Below are 18,378 nucleotides of genomic sequence, written 5' to 3'. Positions count from 1 at the left end.
AATGTCCACTTTTTTTAAAGCATGGATGGGAAGCAAGGGATCTCCGGAGCTGAACTGTGTTCATTTCAGCTCTGGGGACTCCTCTCGTACCCAAAACACTTACCTGGGAAGGTGCAATTGGTACATTCCTGGTTGAGTAGGAGTCCGTAGGAGTCCGCCTGTAGGAGTCAGTGACTTTATTGGCAAAAAACATCCGTTATGGGGATGAATTGGGGGCATCAAGCCATATAAGTATCTTGCTAACAAGAGGACCCTGGAAATGAAATTACTGTGGTACAAGGGGGGGAGGGGTGGAAGTAATAGAACATTTCTGTAGGGGGAAGTACTCCTTTAACTTTTTGTCTGAGGGAATGTTTAATGCAGTTAATATTTAACTTTAGATCTATCAACTTATTTGTACTATGTGACGATAAACCTGTTTCTAGGACAAAATGGAACATCTGTTGAAAATCTCTCCTGTGTGGCATATAATGTTTCTTATATGAACTGCTCATGGGATGTGGGCAAAAAAGCTCCAGAAGACACACAATATTCCCTTTCCTTGATGTAAGTAAACAGGATTATAGGCTAAAACTGGTAAATTCCGGGCATTATTGAAATCCCTGCTCTCTGATTGGTTAAAATTCCGTGCATCATCCAATCAGTAATGACCTGTAATTTTTGGCACCGTACCAAGTCTTTCAGACAATCATAATTCAGTTCTCATCCACAAAGAGTGAGATAGGTAGCAGCAAGGCACTGACTCCTCCCCCACCCTGCCTGCAGAGAGCTCCACAGAGGAGAGTGAGAAGAAAGGTTTGTGCCTGTCTGCTGTGTGTTTTGTGGGTGTAGAGGGGCCAGTAGAGAGTGTCTTTTGTGGATGTGGAGGGGGGCTGCAGTGATGTATCTTCAGTGTGTGTTTTGTGGGTTTAGAGGGTGGAGGAGGGGTGCAGAGTGTTTTGTTGGTGTCTGCAGTGTGTGTGTTTACAGGGGGCTGCAGTGGGTATAGAGGGGGGCTGCTGGTGTGTGTTTTGTGGATGTATAGGGGTCCAGCAGTCTGTTTTGTTGGTGTGTGTGTGTGTCTACAGTGTGTTTTGTGGGTGTAGAGGGGGGCTGCAGTGTGTGTCAGTGGGGGTGGATAAGGGGTGCAGAGTATGTTTTGGTGTGTGTGTGTCTGGAGTTGTGTGTTTACAGGGTGCTGCAATATGTGTTTGCGGGTGTAGATGGGGGCTGTTGTGTGTGTTGTGTGTCTAACCAGGTCCCCTCCGGCTCCCTGGTCCTCCTGTTTCCCCCCCACCCCCTTACCTCCGCTGCCGTAGACGATGTTGGTTGTGCACGCGCACGCACGGACATTCACGAATACACAGAAAGAGTCGCGGCAGCCATTACAGTTCACGCATGTGCAGTACTCTAGGTGCACGCGGAGGCTGATAGGGATAGGCTCTGCGGGGGCTACAAACCCCATAATGCATAGGGGCTGCAATCACCCATGACTACACACAGCCAATAGGGCTGCGAGAACCTCCTGCTGCAGAGATAGATACATTTTGCGCGCTGAGGATCACAAGTCAGTCGGAGCTGGGAAACAGATAGGTGAGGATGTATGTGTGCAGGGGTCTGTGACTCCTGTACTAGGCCAGACATTCCCCGTAGGCCCCAACTAACCTGCAAAGCTTGTGGCTGCACAGGGACAGGCCCTTAGACAGGGACACTGCCCCATTAGCTGTTTAAGTTCAGGGACACAGCTGCAACATTGTGCAGCATTGGCGAACTGTGGTCTGGGACCAGATCATACTGCAAAGGTATAGAGACTATCTTCATGTGGGACACTCCAGCTGGATAAAACCCATGTGGAGGCAGATTCATCACGGATGCGTATTCCATCGCTGGATCAGCGGATCCTATCTATCTGTCAGTTGGCACGCCCGGGTGCTGGAGCACCCGGCAGGTACCTATACACCAAGTTCACCAACCATTATTACACCTCATTTAGTGAGCAGCGCTGTCTCACACATTGGGTTTGGGTGTGGGACTCTTGGGGAACGGTGTTGGGGTACACGGTGATGGGTTACGGCCGTGCGAGGCTTGGTGGGTAGCTGTATCTGGTTAGCCATTAGTAGTATGTTAAGATACATATGTTGCCAGTAAAGGTTATTGTTATTTTACACTGCGTGTTATTATTGTTATTTGGTCCTGTGAGGGGCTCCTCCCAATACGCTGGGATCCCTCTCAGGTGCTCTGCACCAATACTATTATTATGTCACCCCAGGCTCTCCGTGGCAGAGGCTTAGGCTGAGGCCCCAGTACCTCCGCTGCACGCGCGCCTGCGAGACTGGCAGCGTGCAGCCGATTCCCCGGTCTGCAGTGAGTTGCAGGAAGAGAGACCGGGGGGCGTGGCGGGGGAGTGACGGGGCGCGGCCATGACGTCACCCGGCAGGTTCGCCCTCATTGGCTGAACCGCCGGGGGCGTGGCATAGCGCTCCATCGCGAGTCCCACTGTCAATTCTATTGAGAGCAGGAGCAACTCTCGCCACAGCGCTGCGGCCCCCCCTCACAGCGGGACCGGCGCCATTGAGGGGAGGGCTCCCGTTCCTGCAGCATCCGCCACAGCGGGCGCTGCAGTAGCCAGCGGGGATCAGGCCTTAGGCTCCCTATGAGCCAACAGGTTAAGGCAGCACCAATAGCCTCTTTGGATAGGGGGAAACAGGGCTACATGTGTTTTGTGGGTGTATTGGAGAGGGGCTGCAGAGTGTGTAGGGGAGACTGCAGAGTGTGTTTGTGTATATAGAGGGGGGTTGCATGTGTGTTTGTGTGTATAGATGGGGGGCTGCAGAGTGTGTGTGTGTGTGTGTGTGTGTGTGTGTGTGTGTGTGTGTGTGTGTGTGTGTGTGTGTGTGTGTGTGTGTGTGTGTGTGTGTGTGTGTGTGTGTGTGTGTGTGTGTGTGTGTGTGTGTGTGTGTATAGAGTAAGGCTGTGTGTATGTACAATTTCCATTTAATAAACTTGCAGTAAAAGCAAAAGAATGTGACAATCATGCTGATAAAATCAATATGACTACAAAAGTGTCTATCTTTATGGAAAATGTAAAAAAAAAAAAAAACTACATTTAGCCTATAATAGTAATAATCCCCTCAGAACAGGACATTACTGGCCACTAATGCCCTGGCTGGGTTAAAGTCCCTCGACTTCACCTCGGGCCTTCAACTCTTCCAGCCAGGGCATTATTGGCGAGTAATGCCCTGTTCTTCTGGGATTGTTACTTAATTAATGTTTCTACCATATTGTATTTCATGCAAATTTTTGTATAATGGATTTATTTTGTGCATTTGCCCACAAAGCCAAGAAGATAATACAGAAACGTGTCAAGATTACAGGATGGATTCACTGGGAAGACAAATTGAATGTTTTTTCAAATGTCTGAAAATTAGCTTCCTTGATCGGATTTACATACTAGTGACAGGATCAAGCAATGTAACACATATTCGATTCACTGACAAATGGCTTACTCCTGCCGAACACGGTAAGATAAATTACTTCATGTGAGCCCATTGAATAGCTACAGTATGATGATAATATACATTGTTTACTAGAGTATAACTTAAAAAGTAAATATTAATATAGTGCATTATACTATAGTGTATCTTTCACCTTCTATTCCCTTCTTCGCTCCCCCCCCCCCCCTTCCACCCTCTCCCACTTTGATGTCCACAAATTTTATATGTACATTTAAGTCCATCAGAAGAATAACACATTTTAATTTAACCATGACTGGAAATTATCAAAAAGGTGCTTTGATGCTTTATATTGTGGATCACTTCTGTAATTATACATTTCCAATTAATCAAATGCAGTACAGCTTCTAATATTGTAATATAATGTAGCTTTTTTTCTCTTTCTCTTTGGCTTAACTTTTATACATTGATACATTATACATTGATCTAGCGTTTTAATATTTACCAAGTATCATTATATTATTTTTAGAAATTCTGAATTCTCCAAGAAACATACAAATATATTCCAGTTTGCATGATCTTATAATTACATGGGAAAAACCAAACACAAGCCACCCATATCCAAGTTACTGCTACAAATACGAAATTAACTTGAAGAGTAAAGGAAATGAGGTAACTATTTAAATTCCCTACCTGTTATTTGGCACAGTATATAAAAGGTAATTACTTTAACTTTAGGATCTTGTGTTAAATCAGCTGATTTAATTTGTAATATTTATATAGTTTCTACATACTGAAACACGTTAATTTAAATTATAGGCCAATACTTTAAAACATTCAGAAAACTGGGCATTAACATCCTGGGATTGCCCAGAAATGTAAACCAGTATCAGCAGTTAACATTAAAAGGAATGTTGACATTACAATAAAAAGAAAATTACAACAAATGTAGGGGTCTTTGACCTACATATTCACTAAAGGTCAACAAATTGAAAACTTTGCAGTATCGTTGTTTATAGTTAAAAAAAGTTTTTACTTACAGTATGCACTCCCTTATTGCTATCAGTAAAGCATTGATAACTGGCTTTTTTTTTTTTTTTCAACTTCATTTTTATTGGTGTTTCTTATACATACAATTTACCACAAACCATTGCTTTTTAATGTTTGGACACCGGCCCATTTTAGACACAGGGATTGTTGATTATTTCCTGAGAGTTATTGCCTCTCAAGATCATGGAGGACTTTAGTGTGGGTAGGATATAGTAAGTGGTCTTTTTTTTTTTTTTTTAATCACTTGAGTGCCAATGACACCACCTGACTCAAAGACATTCAGAGAGTTAATGACCACTTGGCATACTGTATATTAAAATGTCTTATTAGCAAACACAAGATTGCTAAATGAAAAGGTCCAAAACCTGTGTACTGTATGATGGGCATTTTATCGCTCTACAAATACCTGTCTACTGTATCTTTATCAATTTCTGACTGTCTGAAGCTCCCTGCCACTGGCGTATTGCTTCAATGGTTTTATTTTTTTCCGTACAATTGGGAGGATATACTGTATAGTAATCTTATAAGTAAAAACGAAATTCTTTATAAATCACTATATTATTTTTATATATTATATATATATATATATATATATATATATATATATATATATATATATATATTTATTTTGCAAAAGGGTAGTTTATTTCATTTATATAATTTAGTCTTTTTTTATCATGTGTTTAGCTCAAAATAAATTTTGGAAGGAACTGTACCTTTAATTAGTGCAACCACACATAGATATACTAATTAAAAATTAGGTTTATTCAACACATAAAAATGGAGGTCCACAGAAATTGTGGGGCCCAGGACAAACATTTTAAGCAGGCTATCCCCCCCCCCCCCCCCCCATGTCAGCGGTATTTATGTTTTAATTTATTGAATTGGGGTGTTTAGGTGTTTTGGAATGTTTTATTATTGTGTTTTTTGGGCATTAATGTATTGTTATTATGTGCCCATTATGTGCTATAGTGGCTTATCAGGCCTATATTATATGGGTATGATGTACCACAATGCCACTCAGTGGGTACAGGGTGGGTACAGTGGGTTCAAGGTGGGTGGTTAGGCCTCCCGGGTGGGTAGTGGGGCAGGGTGGGTTAACCCCTTAATTACTATAGCGGTTATTAACCGCTAAGGTGATTAAGTGGTTAGGGGTCAATAAAATGTATTCTGCTATGTATTTTTCTGGCAACGGAGGACATGGCCCTGCAGTAAGCTGACGAGGACGTCCTTAATATTGCATGGAGTAAGTGGAATGGTTTTATTTCCTTTATGTGCTGGCTAATGTTGTGATTAATAATGCCAAATAATCTATTACCCATATCTGGATAATATTTATTTTGCCCATTACTGTACTGTATGTGTTTGGGCGGGGTGGTGTATTGATTTAAAAGTAGGCCATGTTTTAATTTTTTACATACAGGATTAGTACCGCAGGCCTGCGGGGACCCACAGGAACCACCTGAGGACCCCAGGGTGCCCATGGGTACCACCTGAGCACCCACGGGGGACACCTGCAGGGACGAACCGGGAGCCACACAGCTGTGGGGGCCCTGGGGACCCACAGGGACCACCCGAGGGCACCACAGACACCTGTGGGAACCTCCCGAGGGCCCTCAGACCCCCATTGGACCCACCTGTGGGCCCCCAGACACCGGTGGAGAGGACCTGGGGACTGCCAGACAACCACGGGGACCACCCATGGACCCCATTGGGGCTTGGGGGGACCCGCGGGGACTACTTGGAGGCCCACAGAGCCTAGAGGGGACCACACGGAGGCCCCCAGACACACATGGGCACCCCCCTGGGTGCACTGGGGGACCTGTGGACACCCATCGGGACCACTGGGGACCCCCGCTGGCCTGGGGTATTAATCATGTGTGTAAAAAAATAAATCCTGGTTTTATGGGGGGGCATATTTACAAAATATTTTTAAATTTAAATTTTATTACTATTGTAGATGAGCTGGGGGTCTCCGGAGCAGAATCGCTTTCTTTTCAGGTCCAGGACCCCCTACTTCCCGAGATACAGGCACCGTTATGGGGTGCCGGTATCTCCTATGGATGGGAATGTCTTGCATCACGTGATCGGGACATTTCAATGCATAGGAGATACCGGTACCCATAACGGGGCCTGTATCTCGGGAAGTAGGGGTCCCCAGACTTGAAACCAACGCAGTTCTGCTCCGGAAACCCCCTGCTACAATACACAAGTAATACAATTTAAATGTTAAAATATTTTTATTTCCGGCGAGATTTTCGCAGAGAGAGGCGGATCTCTCTGCAGCAGATAGAAGTCGCCGGATGAGCCCTTTTTCGGAGTGCAGGTCCTATCACTGCCGGCAACTCACCATGTTTGGAAATGTTGCTCTCACTGGTATTCGGGCCTTTCTGCATACCGTGAGAGCAACACGGCAAAAAAATGGTGATTTCAAAACCCTGACGATAATTTCTATCGGACTTTACTGCACGAGGTCCTAAGTCTATTTTGAATATTGCCTGCTGTGGTAATTATTGTGTTGTGGATTGAATCGCATCAAAATTTTCACTTGTTCCACTGCTCTACTAATTAATACTTAGAAGTAATACATTATAGAATTCAAAGATCCACAGCATATCATAAAAATTGTTTTCAGTTAGGTACTGTTATTTTGTACCTATTTTCTGGAAGTGAGATTTTGATCCTAGTCCATTTGATAGACCATTTTATAGAACAACCTGTTTTTTCTCTGTGTTATTTATTTTTCTCTTCTATGCCTTTATGGAGGTCCTTTATGGAGTTGTACTGCTTTGTCGTCCTTTCAGGTCAATATGCACACATGTAGCAATACACGCAATTAAATGGTTTTGTTTTGCAGCAAAATTACACAACAGAGAAGTTGGAAAACTATACAATCACTGAATTCAATTTAAACCGCAAATACACCTTAAGAGTGAGAGCGATGCGATTTGAATCTTGTCATTCCAATTTAAATTGGAGCGCATGGAGTGAACCACTTGTATTTGGTAAGTTATCCATTGCAAGCTAAAATTGTTTATAAGTAGAGACAAGTGCATTTCAAGAAGTCATGGTCTATTTAAGGTAAATGCATTAGATTTACTTCTCTGAATGAGCCCAGAAAACTGTGGTGGTTATGTATCAAAGTCTTATGGCTGCAAAACTGGAGCAAAACAAATGTAGCATATTTATCTAAGCAAAAAAATTCCACAATGGAACAATTTTCCTTGATAAATATTGTGCAATATGTTTGCTCTATGTCATAGATGAACTAAATTAAGCTACCTAAGGTGACGTTAAGATAACTTAACATTGCATTAAGATTAGCACTGTATCTACAAGTGATAATAGCTTTGTTAAGTTATGTTTTTTTCCTGTACAGAACAAAGGGTTAATTATAATGGATGTTAGTGGTAATGAGATGCAAATGATCTGCCATCTGTATCCGCTTAAACCAAAGGTTACAAGAGAGGAGGTCTGAACGATCCCGTCATCGCCAACTTACTATCAGACCATCTTCTCTCCACTTCGGTATGTCAGAATCTTCTCATTTCGATTCTTCTGAACCAATGCAACTAGGTGGTAACAAATTATCTTCCACTGAGAAGCAACGTTGATGCAGCGCTGGCTCTGCTTGTATTGTGGCAATCCCGGACACCAGGCACTCCATTGTCCCCACAAGTCGGGAAAAGCCAGCCCCCAATGAGGTCCAGGGGAATCACATTGGGGACACTCACCACCTCCCCTATCACTAAGAAGACCTTGCCAACCAGGATATTAATTCCGGTATCACTGACTGGTGAGAGTTTTCATACCACCGCCCTGGCATTTGTGGACTCCGGTTCAGGAGGCAACTTTATTGAACAAGGCTTCGCTGAGAGGAACAACATCCCTCTCGTCCACAAGAAGTCTCCGGTAGGCTTAGAAGCTATCGATGGTTGTCCACTTCAACCAGCCTTCATATCCTTACAGACTATTCCATTCCACTTACAGACAGGTGACGATCATATGGAGGAGATCCATCTGGACGTGCTTCACACCCCTTCCAACGATGTGATCCTGGCCTCCCCTGGCTTCAACATCACAATCCCCGTATTGATTGGATCGATAAAGAACCTGTTCTGTGGAGCACTCCTTGTGCATAAAACTGCTCGGTGCCTGTCCAAAGGTTATGCGGATTGGCTGCTCCTGGAGATGAGACGAGTTCCCTACCCAAGGTACTGTATATACCGAATTCCATGATGTTTTCGATAAGGCACGGTCAGAGGTCCTACCACCGCATCGCCCCTTCGAATTGCTCCATAGATCATTTACCCGGTTCTGTTCTTCCTAGGGGAAGGTCGTACCCTCTCTCTCTTCTGGAGACAAAAGCATGAGTGACTACATTCAAGAAAATCTTAAGAGGGGATTCATTGGGAAATCTTCTTCTCCAGCCGGAGCAGGATTCTTTTTAGTGAAAAAGAAGGATGGATCCCTTCGCCCCTGCATCGATTATAGAGGTCTTAACAAGATCACTGTTAAGAATCGTTACTCATTACCTTTAATCTCTGAACTTTTTGACCGCCTTCAAGGGGCTTCCATCTTCACCAAGTTGGACTTATGTGGTGCCTACAATTTGGTGAGAATTCACCAGGGTGACGAATGGAAAATGGCCTACAACACACGAGACTGCCATTATGAGTACCTCGTCATGCCCTTTGGCCTCTGCAATGCCCTGCCGTCTTTCAAGACTTTGTCAACTAAATGTTCAGGGATCTTCTCAACCAGCTTCTTATTGTCTACTTGGACGTCATTTTGATTTTCTCCAAATCCGTTCAGGAACACATCGGTCATGTCAAACAGGTACTATTATGCCTCCGTAAAAATCATCTCCTCGCCAAACTTGAGAAATGCCAGTTCCATCAAACATCCATGACATTTTTGGGATTGATCATTTCTGACTCCGGTTTCGCCATGGATCCAGCTAAAGTGAATGCAGTCCTGGACTGGCCTCGTCCTACTACTCTTAAAGCGGTACAATGTTTTTTGGGCTTCTCTAATTATTACCGCAGGTTTATTCAGAATTTTTCTTCTATGGTAGCCCCCATCACAGCCTTGACCAAGAAAGGTAGGAATCCCGCTTCTTGGCCACCGGCCGCCATTCAAGCTTTCGACCACCTGAAAAGAGCCTTTGTGTCAGCTCCTATTCTCATACATCCGGATCCCAAACTGCCATTCACCTTAGAGGTAGACGCATCCGACGTCTGGGCTGGACCATTCTTTCACAAAGAAGATCACCTCAGGCCAGACTCCATCCCTGTGCTTTTTCGCTATGTTCTCTTCTCAGAACTTGGTCCCTCCGGACCGCGAGTCAGCCCAAATCTCCTGGAACTCAAATCGGCATAAAATCACAGCCGCAACTGCTACGTTCAATTCTGAGAATTTGGGCGCAATATGCTGGACTTCTGGTCTCTGGCGGGCAGGCTTTTCAGTCTTGAAATCAAAGCCAGTTGCTTTGCTATTACAAACACAGCATCTTTGAAAAGCCCGTCCGCACTCTTTCGGCTCTGACTCAAGGGGAACACACAATCTGATTGGCTGACGGCTTCTTATAGTATTCCCTGCTTCATTCATAAAATAGAAGCAGACCGGACAGCCATTCCGCGCGTGGGAACTTTCTCAAGCAGCCAATCGGATCCAAGCCGGGTAGAAAAGCCGGGTCAGCAGGAAATTTGAAAAAGCCAAGGGACATGCGCAAACCTGCCACATCTCCCCCAATGCCACCCACTGGTCAGGCGCCCCGAGGTCTGGCAGAACAAGTGGCATTCTGGAGGACTGCCATTGATCTCCAGACGTAGTACTCTGCCTTTCCCCGCTAACCAAACGCTGTTCACACCTCTAGACATCCTCTGGTTGCTTTAAAGTCCGATGTCCAGCAGACATACCGGCGCCTATGGGTTTACACGGGCTGCCTGTTTGGACATTGGTTCAAAATGTTAACACATACTGTATTAAAATACACTTTAATAAACTTTGAGTCTTGGGTACATTTGTCGTGGAACCGGTAATTTTGGATCCCAACCCTCTAGGCACATTCTAAAATACACTTTAATAAACTTTGAGTCTTTGGGGAACCCCTCTAGCTATGTGGGACTTTAGGTGAGGATCTTGGGGTTGAAAACTAGGAGTCTTGGAGACACTGTATGTGTCAGTGTGTATGTGTAAATCAAAATGACTTGCTTTTCACCCCAAAACCCTACCTAAGACTTAGACTCCCAAAGTTTGGTGTCTCTAGGGTACAGGGAACAGAAAAGGAAAAAAATGTTGTCTCTTTATTTCTTTCTGCCTTAACTCCCCATACACTTTCCCTTTGACTCAGTTTGGACTCTCAGAGTCCCCACAACCTTATGTATGGTTGGGCACCCACAAATAATATACTGTTTGTGGGTCACCTTGGCACTAGCTGGGGTACCCCCCTTAACCCAGGGATTCCCTCAGCTAAAGGAATACATAGTGATCCCTTTGCCTCATTCTACTTTCCAAGTTATGCTGAGGCAGGACAGCCTAGTGGTGAGTCGTGGTTACGTTCTCAAGGGGAGGTATTGCTGGGACAATGTGCCTACATGTATCCAAGAATCAGGCATTATTCCCGGGGTACATTTGTCGGGGAACCGGTCATTTTTGATCCTGACCCGCTAGGCACATTCTGACATTTCCTCCGCAACGCCCCCTCCCCCCTCACCCCCCCTTGAAACTCATTGACTAGCAATCCCCGCTTGGTTGCATACCCGGAAAAGGAAAAACACAAAAAATAGTTTTATTACATACAATACAATGTAATGATACAATGTTACTGAGTCCAAGAGCTAACTCTCTTTGACCCTTATACACAGAGCAGGAGTAACCAAATGGGCTTGACCTTTATTATATAGCCTGGTTACCCCCTCCCTTCCCACACCTCATCTGCAATATTATATATTCATCATTGCTATTATAGTCCATACTAAAAGGACTTATTAGCAGTTTCAGGTGTATTTATTGTATATTATTAGAATTTGGTTTGCCCCAAAACACCCCCCTCATTGCTTAATAGTGTGTGCATTGGTAACTTACCTGTTGTATTTATTTATATTTTCCTTTTTTTCCATATTCTGTAATACTGTATGTTTTAATTTTCAGGTAATTCAGCAAGTTTTACAGAAATTCACTACTTCATTCTGGCAACAATAGGCATGGTCATCTTCATAGCAGTTCTCATTTTCCTGTGTCACAGGTAAACCTACAATAAAAATTACATTTGTATATAAGAATAGTAATGTTTTTATATCTAATACAATAAATGTAATGTTGCTTTTGCATGAAGGAAAATAGATATGGATACATATAGTGTTAATATATGAGGAAGCAATATGAAAGATATGCCTGTCAGCCCCTACTCAATACGCTATGAAGCCATCTCCCCATTCTGGAGAAGATTTCAGCTCTATTCATGTGAATAGAGCTAAACTCTTCCTCAACGCTAGTGTAACCTCTCTGTAGCATATTGAATAGGGGCCTTACACTATACTAAAATATGAAACTTCAATCTGTTATCATAATGATTAAATCGAGAATAATTCAGCGCACCTCCAAAAATAAAAAAATATATAGTGAAGTAAGTTCATACATTGCAGAAAGATTATAGTGGTGAGGTATGCACTTACATGTAAGTGCCTGAACCCAGGCACGTAAAGGTTTCTTTATACACCTCTGCTTTGACACAGCTACAGATGAGTTTTGAAGCTTTGTTTGTATAAAAAGTACAACTTTATAAAGAATCAGGTATACACTCACATAGACAAATGAGCAAAGTAAAATGAAAAGACCAACTCCAGTCACTTGAATCTGCTCCGTGGACCGCGACCCTCGCTATTCCAGCCGGCGTCTTTCGTCACTTCCGGTCTCTTCCGGTGATTCACTGTGCTCCTGGCGCTTAGTCCCCCGGCAACCCTACGCGTTTCGAAGGAGTTCCTTCTTCCTCATGGGTATGTTTAATCCATCCTCCTATTCCCTTCTTTTTGTATCCCTGTCTACCGCTACTCTGCAATTAACTTTAATAACATGCTTCACAGGTGTGGTATACGTAGCGGAGGAAAGAAAGGAGTTAGACAACCAATATTTTGTAAACGGACTCTACATATATAACAATATTTAAACACATAATTTAAAAAAATTGTATTTTATACATCTATGAGTATATATTGCAATGTATATATTTAAAAATGTTCATAGATCTGCTGGTCTAGAATAGAACTTATTTTTAATTAAATCATCACATGACTCAAAATGAATGTAATATTTTAATTTATATGAAATGATATCAGATATTTGTCAGACAGCCTGACAATAGCATAATATTCAAAACTTTGATAAAAATAGCATTCAATTTTTTTGCTGTCATATTATAAGATTGGAAAGAGGCAATTTGTATACACGAATAATAAGCTTTAGCTTGTTTTAAAAGATTTCCAGAGACAGGGAATATCGGATCGTACAAGGCAGAGTTCCAAGTGTATAGGATCAGCATAGATAGGTTTGTGCCCCAAAGCAGGTCAACGCAATTAATGGAGCTGTAAGCAGATCTCCACCTGCGGATAGAAGTGAGGGAGTTAGGTATAGATATTGCTGAAGTCCAGACATGAAGACACAAAGGTAAGAACCAGCGTGGGGCAATCCACTGGAGGAATTAAGTGGTTAGTCCTTGATTCCTGGCTGTAACGATGCTCGTCTCTGAACAGGAAGTGATTCGCAGGGCTGAGGTAGAATATCAAATACCGACCTGAACCAAGAGAAAGAGTCCTGAATTGAGAAAAGTAGTCGGGTTCACAGGTTGGAGACAAGACTGGCAGCAATGGGTCATAGGCAGTGGTCGAAGAAGGTGGCAGAGATGCAAGGTACAAATGAATATGAAAGCAGGAGACTCACTGTAACAAATATAAACCATGCTCTGGCAACTTCCTTGAGGAAGCCCTGCCTTTTTATAGGCAGGATGCCAGTACCCAAGATACAGACGCTTCAGTATGGGCATAAGTGATGAAGGCTGCAAGGGAAGAACATGGTCGTAGCAGCTTCAGTGTAGGCACTTAGAGCGTCGAAGCCTCATAGTACCCCCAACCCTCTCAGAAGCGACTTCTGGATGATCCAAGGCAGGCTTGGGGGAAACTTCTTGTGAAGGGGCGGGGATGTCCTTGGAATCCACCCAAGAACTTGCCTTGGGGCCATACCCCTTCCAATGCTCCGGGAGTCCAAAATCCATTTAATCGCAAATTCCTCCTGACCTTCCACCTTTACAGAATTAGGTGGAGTAAGAGGGGAAGAGAAGGAATTCTGAATGTAGGGTTTGAGGAGAAAACAAAAAATACAGATCGTATCCTTAGGCTAGCAGGCAGTTCCAATTTGAAGGCAACAGGGTTGATTTGCTTCCTTTTGAAAGGACTGATGTATGGATGTAGGACAAGCTTGGCCAAGGATAGCTTGAGGTCAATATTTCTGGTGGAGAACCAAACCCAATCAACTACATTTGTCTGAGTGTACCTTCAAAAAACCTTTAGCGAGACAGGTGTAGACCCATTTCAAGAGATCATTGAGTTTCTGGAGCTTGAGGTCCACCACGGGAACCCCAGAGAAGAGTTGTATTTTAAGGAATTTCGTGCAAACTCAGCAAAAGGGAGCAGTTCCGCCCAATTATCCTGCTGTTTGGATACGAAGCAATGAAGGAACTGTTCCAATGACTGGTTGGTCGTTTCTATTAGGCTATTATATTGTGGTTGATACACTGAGGAAAAATGGAGAGAAATTCCCATTTTGGTACAGAACGCTCTCCAAAACTGTGAAAACAAAAACTGTGATCCCCGGTGTAGGAGATGTGCACAGAGGTTAAAACACCAGAGAGATTTTAGGTGAAAATAAACATAGGCTTTACTAGCCAGCAGCTTTAACCAGAAAACAGCTTCATATCAGCAAACAAAGTTAGAGCAGAAAATAACCACCAGGCCTAACCCCATGGAGAGGACTGACTAACACTTCAGCAATCCCTATCTGAGGGCTGGAAGGCTAGGCCTATTACCAACCTTTGACAAAAGTCCAAAGATAGGTACCGGTAGGCAGGGTGCTCTCCATGGCAGTCCAGGGTCTGTGGTGGTGTCCGTGGGATGATCACTCTGGCGGTTTCCAGGAACCAATGCAACCTAGAACAGAGAGTCTCTATTACCCTGGGATCTCTCTAGCAGCATGGATTTACTCTATGCTAGAGATTTCCTTCAGTCTGTGCAGCAGGTTTTTAAGCATGCTTAATGAGCCAGGTGGAGACTGGTCAATTAACTCCTGCTGAAATTAACCATCTCCCTGCTGGAATCATCAGCTAATGACAGACTTTATTTTTTTAAGCCTTTTAGACAGGGGAAGGCTTTACTACACCCAATCAGAGACAATCTCCGAGGGTACTCTGCGCAAGCGGAACATTATTTACTGTATACTACACAAGATATCAATCTCATGTAACTCCTACGAGTTTCGTAGAATGAATTCAACGATCACTGATGAAGTAGAATTAATTCTATGAAATGCGTAGGAGTTATAACTGCATGTTTTGGGACAATTGCACTTATCTCCACATCACTGTCTCACTCGCACCTGCAGCCTTATCCACACAGACCGAACTGGTATGGTGCTTTGACGTGGTGCATCATTCTTTTCATACTACCAACAAGATGCTGAGTCATCATTAAACGATGAGCAGCAGACTCTCACACTTTGTATAAGAGGACATGATTACCCTCTTCATGATGGAGGTCATGGAGGAGGAGGCCCCTAGCACTTATCCAGCTGTCCCAGCTGCACCCATAGCTGTATCTCCTGTTGTCCCAGCTACATCCATAGCTGCACCCACAGTTGTCCCAGCTGTACCCATAGCTATACCCCCATCTACACCAGTCACAGCTCCAGCTTTAGCCAGACGCACAAGATCTGCACTTGTGTCAGAACAGACTCTGATGGGCCATCAGATCGAACTGCTGGAGATGCCGCAATTCGGCCCGAGCGGCTGGTGCTGGAAGTTGTGCTGCCAGACCCCTGCTCTCCCCCATTGCAGGGGGCATATCCTGCTGCTGGTCCCAGTCTCTGGTATAAGCCCCACAAACGGGAGGAAGTCGGACTCAACAAGAGCAGTGCAGTGGAATGGAGGCCCCGCCCCCAAGGTGTTTGTGTGTGTTTTGGGACCCTGTGGGGGTCATGTGTGGAGGGGGGGTATGTGTGGTGGGAGGTTGTTATGTGTATGGGGGGGGATTATGTGTATGGGGGGTTGTGTGTATGGTGGGAGAAGGAGATGAAGATGTGAGGGAGAGGAAGATGGGGGCATGAGGGAAATGGAGGTGGTGTCGAGAGAGAGGGGGAAAGGGAGAGGAGGAAGAGGGAGGGAGAGGAAAGGGAAAGGGTGGGAGGGAGAGTGGTGGGAGGGGGAGGGAGAAGAGTGGGGTGGGAGGGGCAAGAGAGAGAGGGGTGGAGGGAGAGGGGTGAGAGGGAGAGGGGCGGGAGGGAGAGGGGCGGGAGGGAGAAGGGTGAGATGGGAGGGAGAGGGGTGGGATGGAGAGGGGTGGGCAAGAGGGGTGGGGCAGGAGAGGAGGAAGAGGGGTGGGGCAAGAGGTAGAAGGGCAGGAGGGAGAGGGGCAGGAGAGAGAGGGGTGGGGCAGGATGGAGAGGGTGGGGTGGGATGGAGAGGGGGAGGGGCGGGCGGGAGGGAGAGGGGCGGGTGGGAGAGGGGTGGGGCGGGAGGGAGAAGGGTAGGGCGGGAGGGAGAGGGGCAGGAGGGAGAGGGGTGGGAGGGGCGAGAAGGAGAGGGGTGGAGGGAGAGGGGTGTGGTGAGAGGGGCAGGAGGGAGAGGGGTGGGAGGGAGAAGGGTGGGGCGGGAGGGAGAGGAGCAGTAGGGAGAAGGGTGGGGCAAGAGGGGTGGGACAGGAGAGTAGTGGGGCAAGAGGGGTGGGAGGCAGAGGGGTGGGGCAAAAGAGGTGGGAGGGAGAGGGGTGGGGCAAGAGGGGTGGGGTGAGAGGGAGAGGGGTGGGGCGGGAGGGAGGTGGGAGGGAGAGGGAGGGAGGGTAGGGTGGGAGGGGGAGGGGCTGGAGGGAGAGGGTGGGGTGAGAGGGAGAGGGGTGGGGCAGGAGGGAGGGAGGTGAGAGGGAGGGAGGGTGGGGTGAGAGGGAGAGGGGTGGGGCGGGAGGGAGGTGGGAGGGAGAGGGAGGGAGGGTAGGGTGGGAGGGGGAGGGGCTGGAGGGAGAGGGTGGGGCGAGAGGGAGAGGGTGGGCGAGAGGGAGAGGGGTGGGGCAGGAGGGAGGGAGGTGAGAGGGAGGGAGGGTGGGGTGGGAGGGGGAGGGGCTGGAGGGAGAGGGTGGGGCGAGAGAGAGAGGGGTGGGGCAGGAGGGAGGGTGGTGGGAGGGAGAGGGAGTGAGGTGGGGGAAAGAGGGAGAGGGAGATGCGGGAGGGAGGTGGGGGCAAGAGGGAGATGCGGGAGGGACAGAGGGAGGTGGGGCAAGAGTTAGATGCGGGAGGGAGAGGGAGAGATGGGGGCAGCGGCGGATTTGAAAATCCACCACCCCTAGGCACTTAGCTATGGTGGCCACCTACTGGCTACCGCCCTCTTTCTGAATCTCAGCGTCAAATGACACCACGATGCCACGTTGCCACGTTGCCATGGCAAAGAGATGCGGTGTGATGTCATGTTGGTTACATTAAGTAGAAAAGCATCACAGGGCACTGCGGATTTTTAGACCTATTTATTAGCAAATTTTTAAAGTGACGTTTCGACCTGCAATGGTCTTCATCAAAGTGATGCTTTTCTACTTCATGTACCTTGGATCACCTACAGGCTATCCCTAATTGCAGGAGCACCGGTAACTGTATTATTTTTTTTAATTTTCTAGCGTGCAGCAGATTTCTTTATTGTGTTGGTAACGTTCACATCGTCATTTGATACTGTGATTCGAAAGGTGGAGGGCAGCAGCAAGAAGGCGGACGCCACATCTAAGTGCCTTCCCATTAGGCCCGATTGTCTCGAGAGCAAGGAAAATGTATATGGGGCGGACATTTCTGCAGCACGAAAATTTTGCTCTCCTAGGACCGGACCTAATGGGAAATCCACACTGGGTGGGGCTGGGAGAGGTGTGGGCATGAGAGAGAGAGAGGTAGGGCAGGAGATAGAGGTGGGGGTGGGAGAGACATATGGGGGCGGTAGGAAGTGGCAGGTGGGGGCGGTTGTTATGTTTGTGGAGGAGAGTTGCTGTGTTTGGGGGGGAGTTGCTATGTCTGTAGGGGGGAGTTGCTGTGTGTGGGAGGGGGTTGTGTGTGTCGGGGGGTTGTTATGTGTATAGAGGGGGTTGTTATGTGTAGGGGGGATTATGTGTATGGGAAGGGGGGATATTGTGTATGGGGGAGTTGTGTGTATGTGGAGAAGGAGGTTGGAACATGAGGAAAAGGGAGAGGTGGGGGGCATGAGGGAGAGCAGGTTGGGGCGTGAGGGAAAGAATACTGGAGGCGTGAGGGAGAGGAAGTTGGGGGTTTGAAGGAGAGAGGTGGGAGCATGAGGGAGAGAGAGGCGGGTGAGAGAGGTGGTGGGAAGAATGGTGGGTGAAGGAGCGGTGAGGGCAGGAGAGAGAGCTAGGGGCAGGAGGCAGAGGTGGGGGTTTAAGGGCTAACGGTGGAGAGACTGAGGTGGGGGCATGGAAGGAGAGAGGTGGGGGAGAGAGGTGGGGGCGTGAGGGAGAGGGAGGTGGGGGTGTGGGAGAGAGGGGAGTGAGAGAGGGAGGGGAGAGATCAGATTGTGGAATAGTGTGGATCTCACAAGGCCACCGACACTGGGGGTGGGGGGGGAGGCCAGTTGAAACTCTAGTCCTGT

General features: G+C 46.3%; 1 protein-coding gene across 6 annotated transcripts in view; it reads left to right on the top strand.

The window, feature by feature from the left end:
- LOC142491541 (interleukin-5 receptor subunit alpha-like) overlaps positions 1-18,378 on the top strand; it is a 64,746-nt gene that overhangs the window by 34,509 nt on the left and 11,859 nt on the right. For all 6 annotated transcript variants that reach the window (XM_075594260.1, XM_075594257.1, XM_075594256.1 and 3 more), the window contains 5 exons: positions 426-546; positions 3,318-3,499; positions 3,961-4,103; positions 7,339-7,486; positions 11,637-11,730. In XM_075594260.1, coding sequence (XP_075450375.1) covers positions 426-546; positions 3,318-3,499; positions 3,961-4,103; positions 7,339-7,486; positions 11,637-11,730 — 688 coding nt within the window. The remainder of the gene's footprint in view (positions 1-425; positions 547-3,317; positions 3,500-3,960; positions 4,104-7,338; positions 7,487-11,636; positions 11,731-18,378) is intronic.

The sequence above is a fragment of the Ascaphus truei genome, chromosome 3, assembly GCF_040206685.1.
Source record: "Ascaphus truei isolate aAscTru1 chromosome 3, aAscTru1.hap1, whole genome shotgun sequence".
NCBI classification, from domain to species: Eukaryota; Metazoa; Chordata; class Amphibia; order Anura; family Ascaphidae; genus Ascaphus; species Ascaphus truei.
The sequence above is the reverse complement of the archived record's forward strand: the minus strand, read 5'-3'. Positions and strand labels throughout refer to the sequence as shown.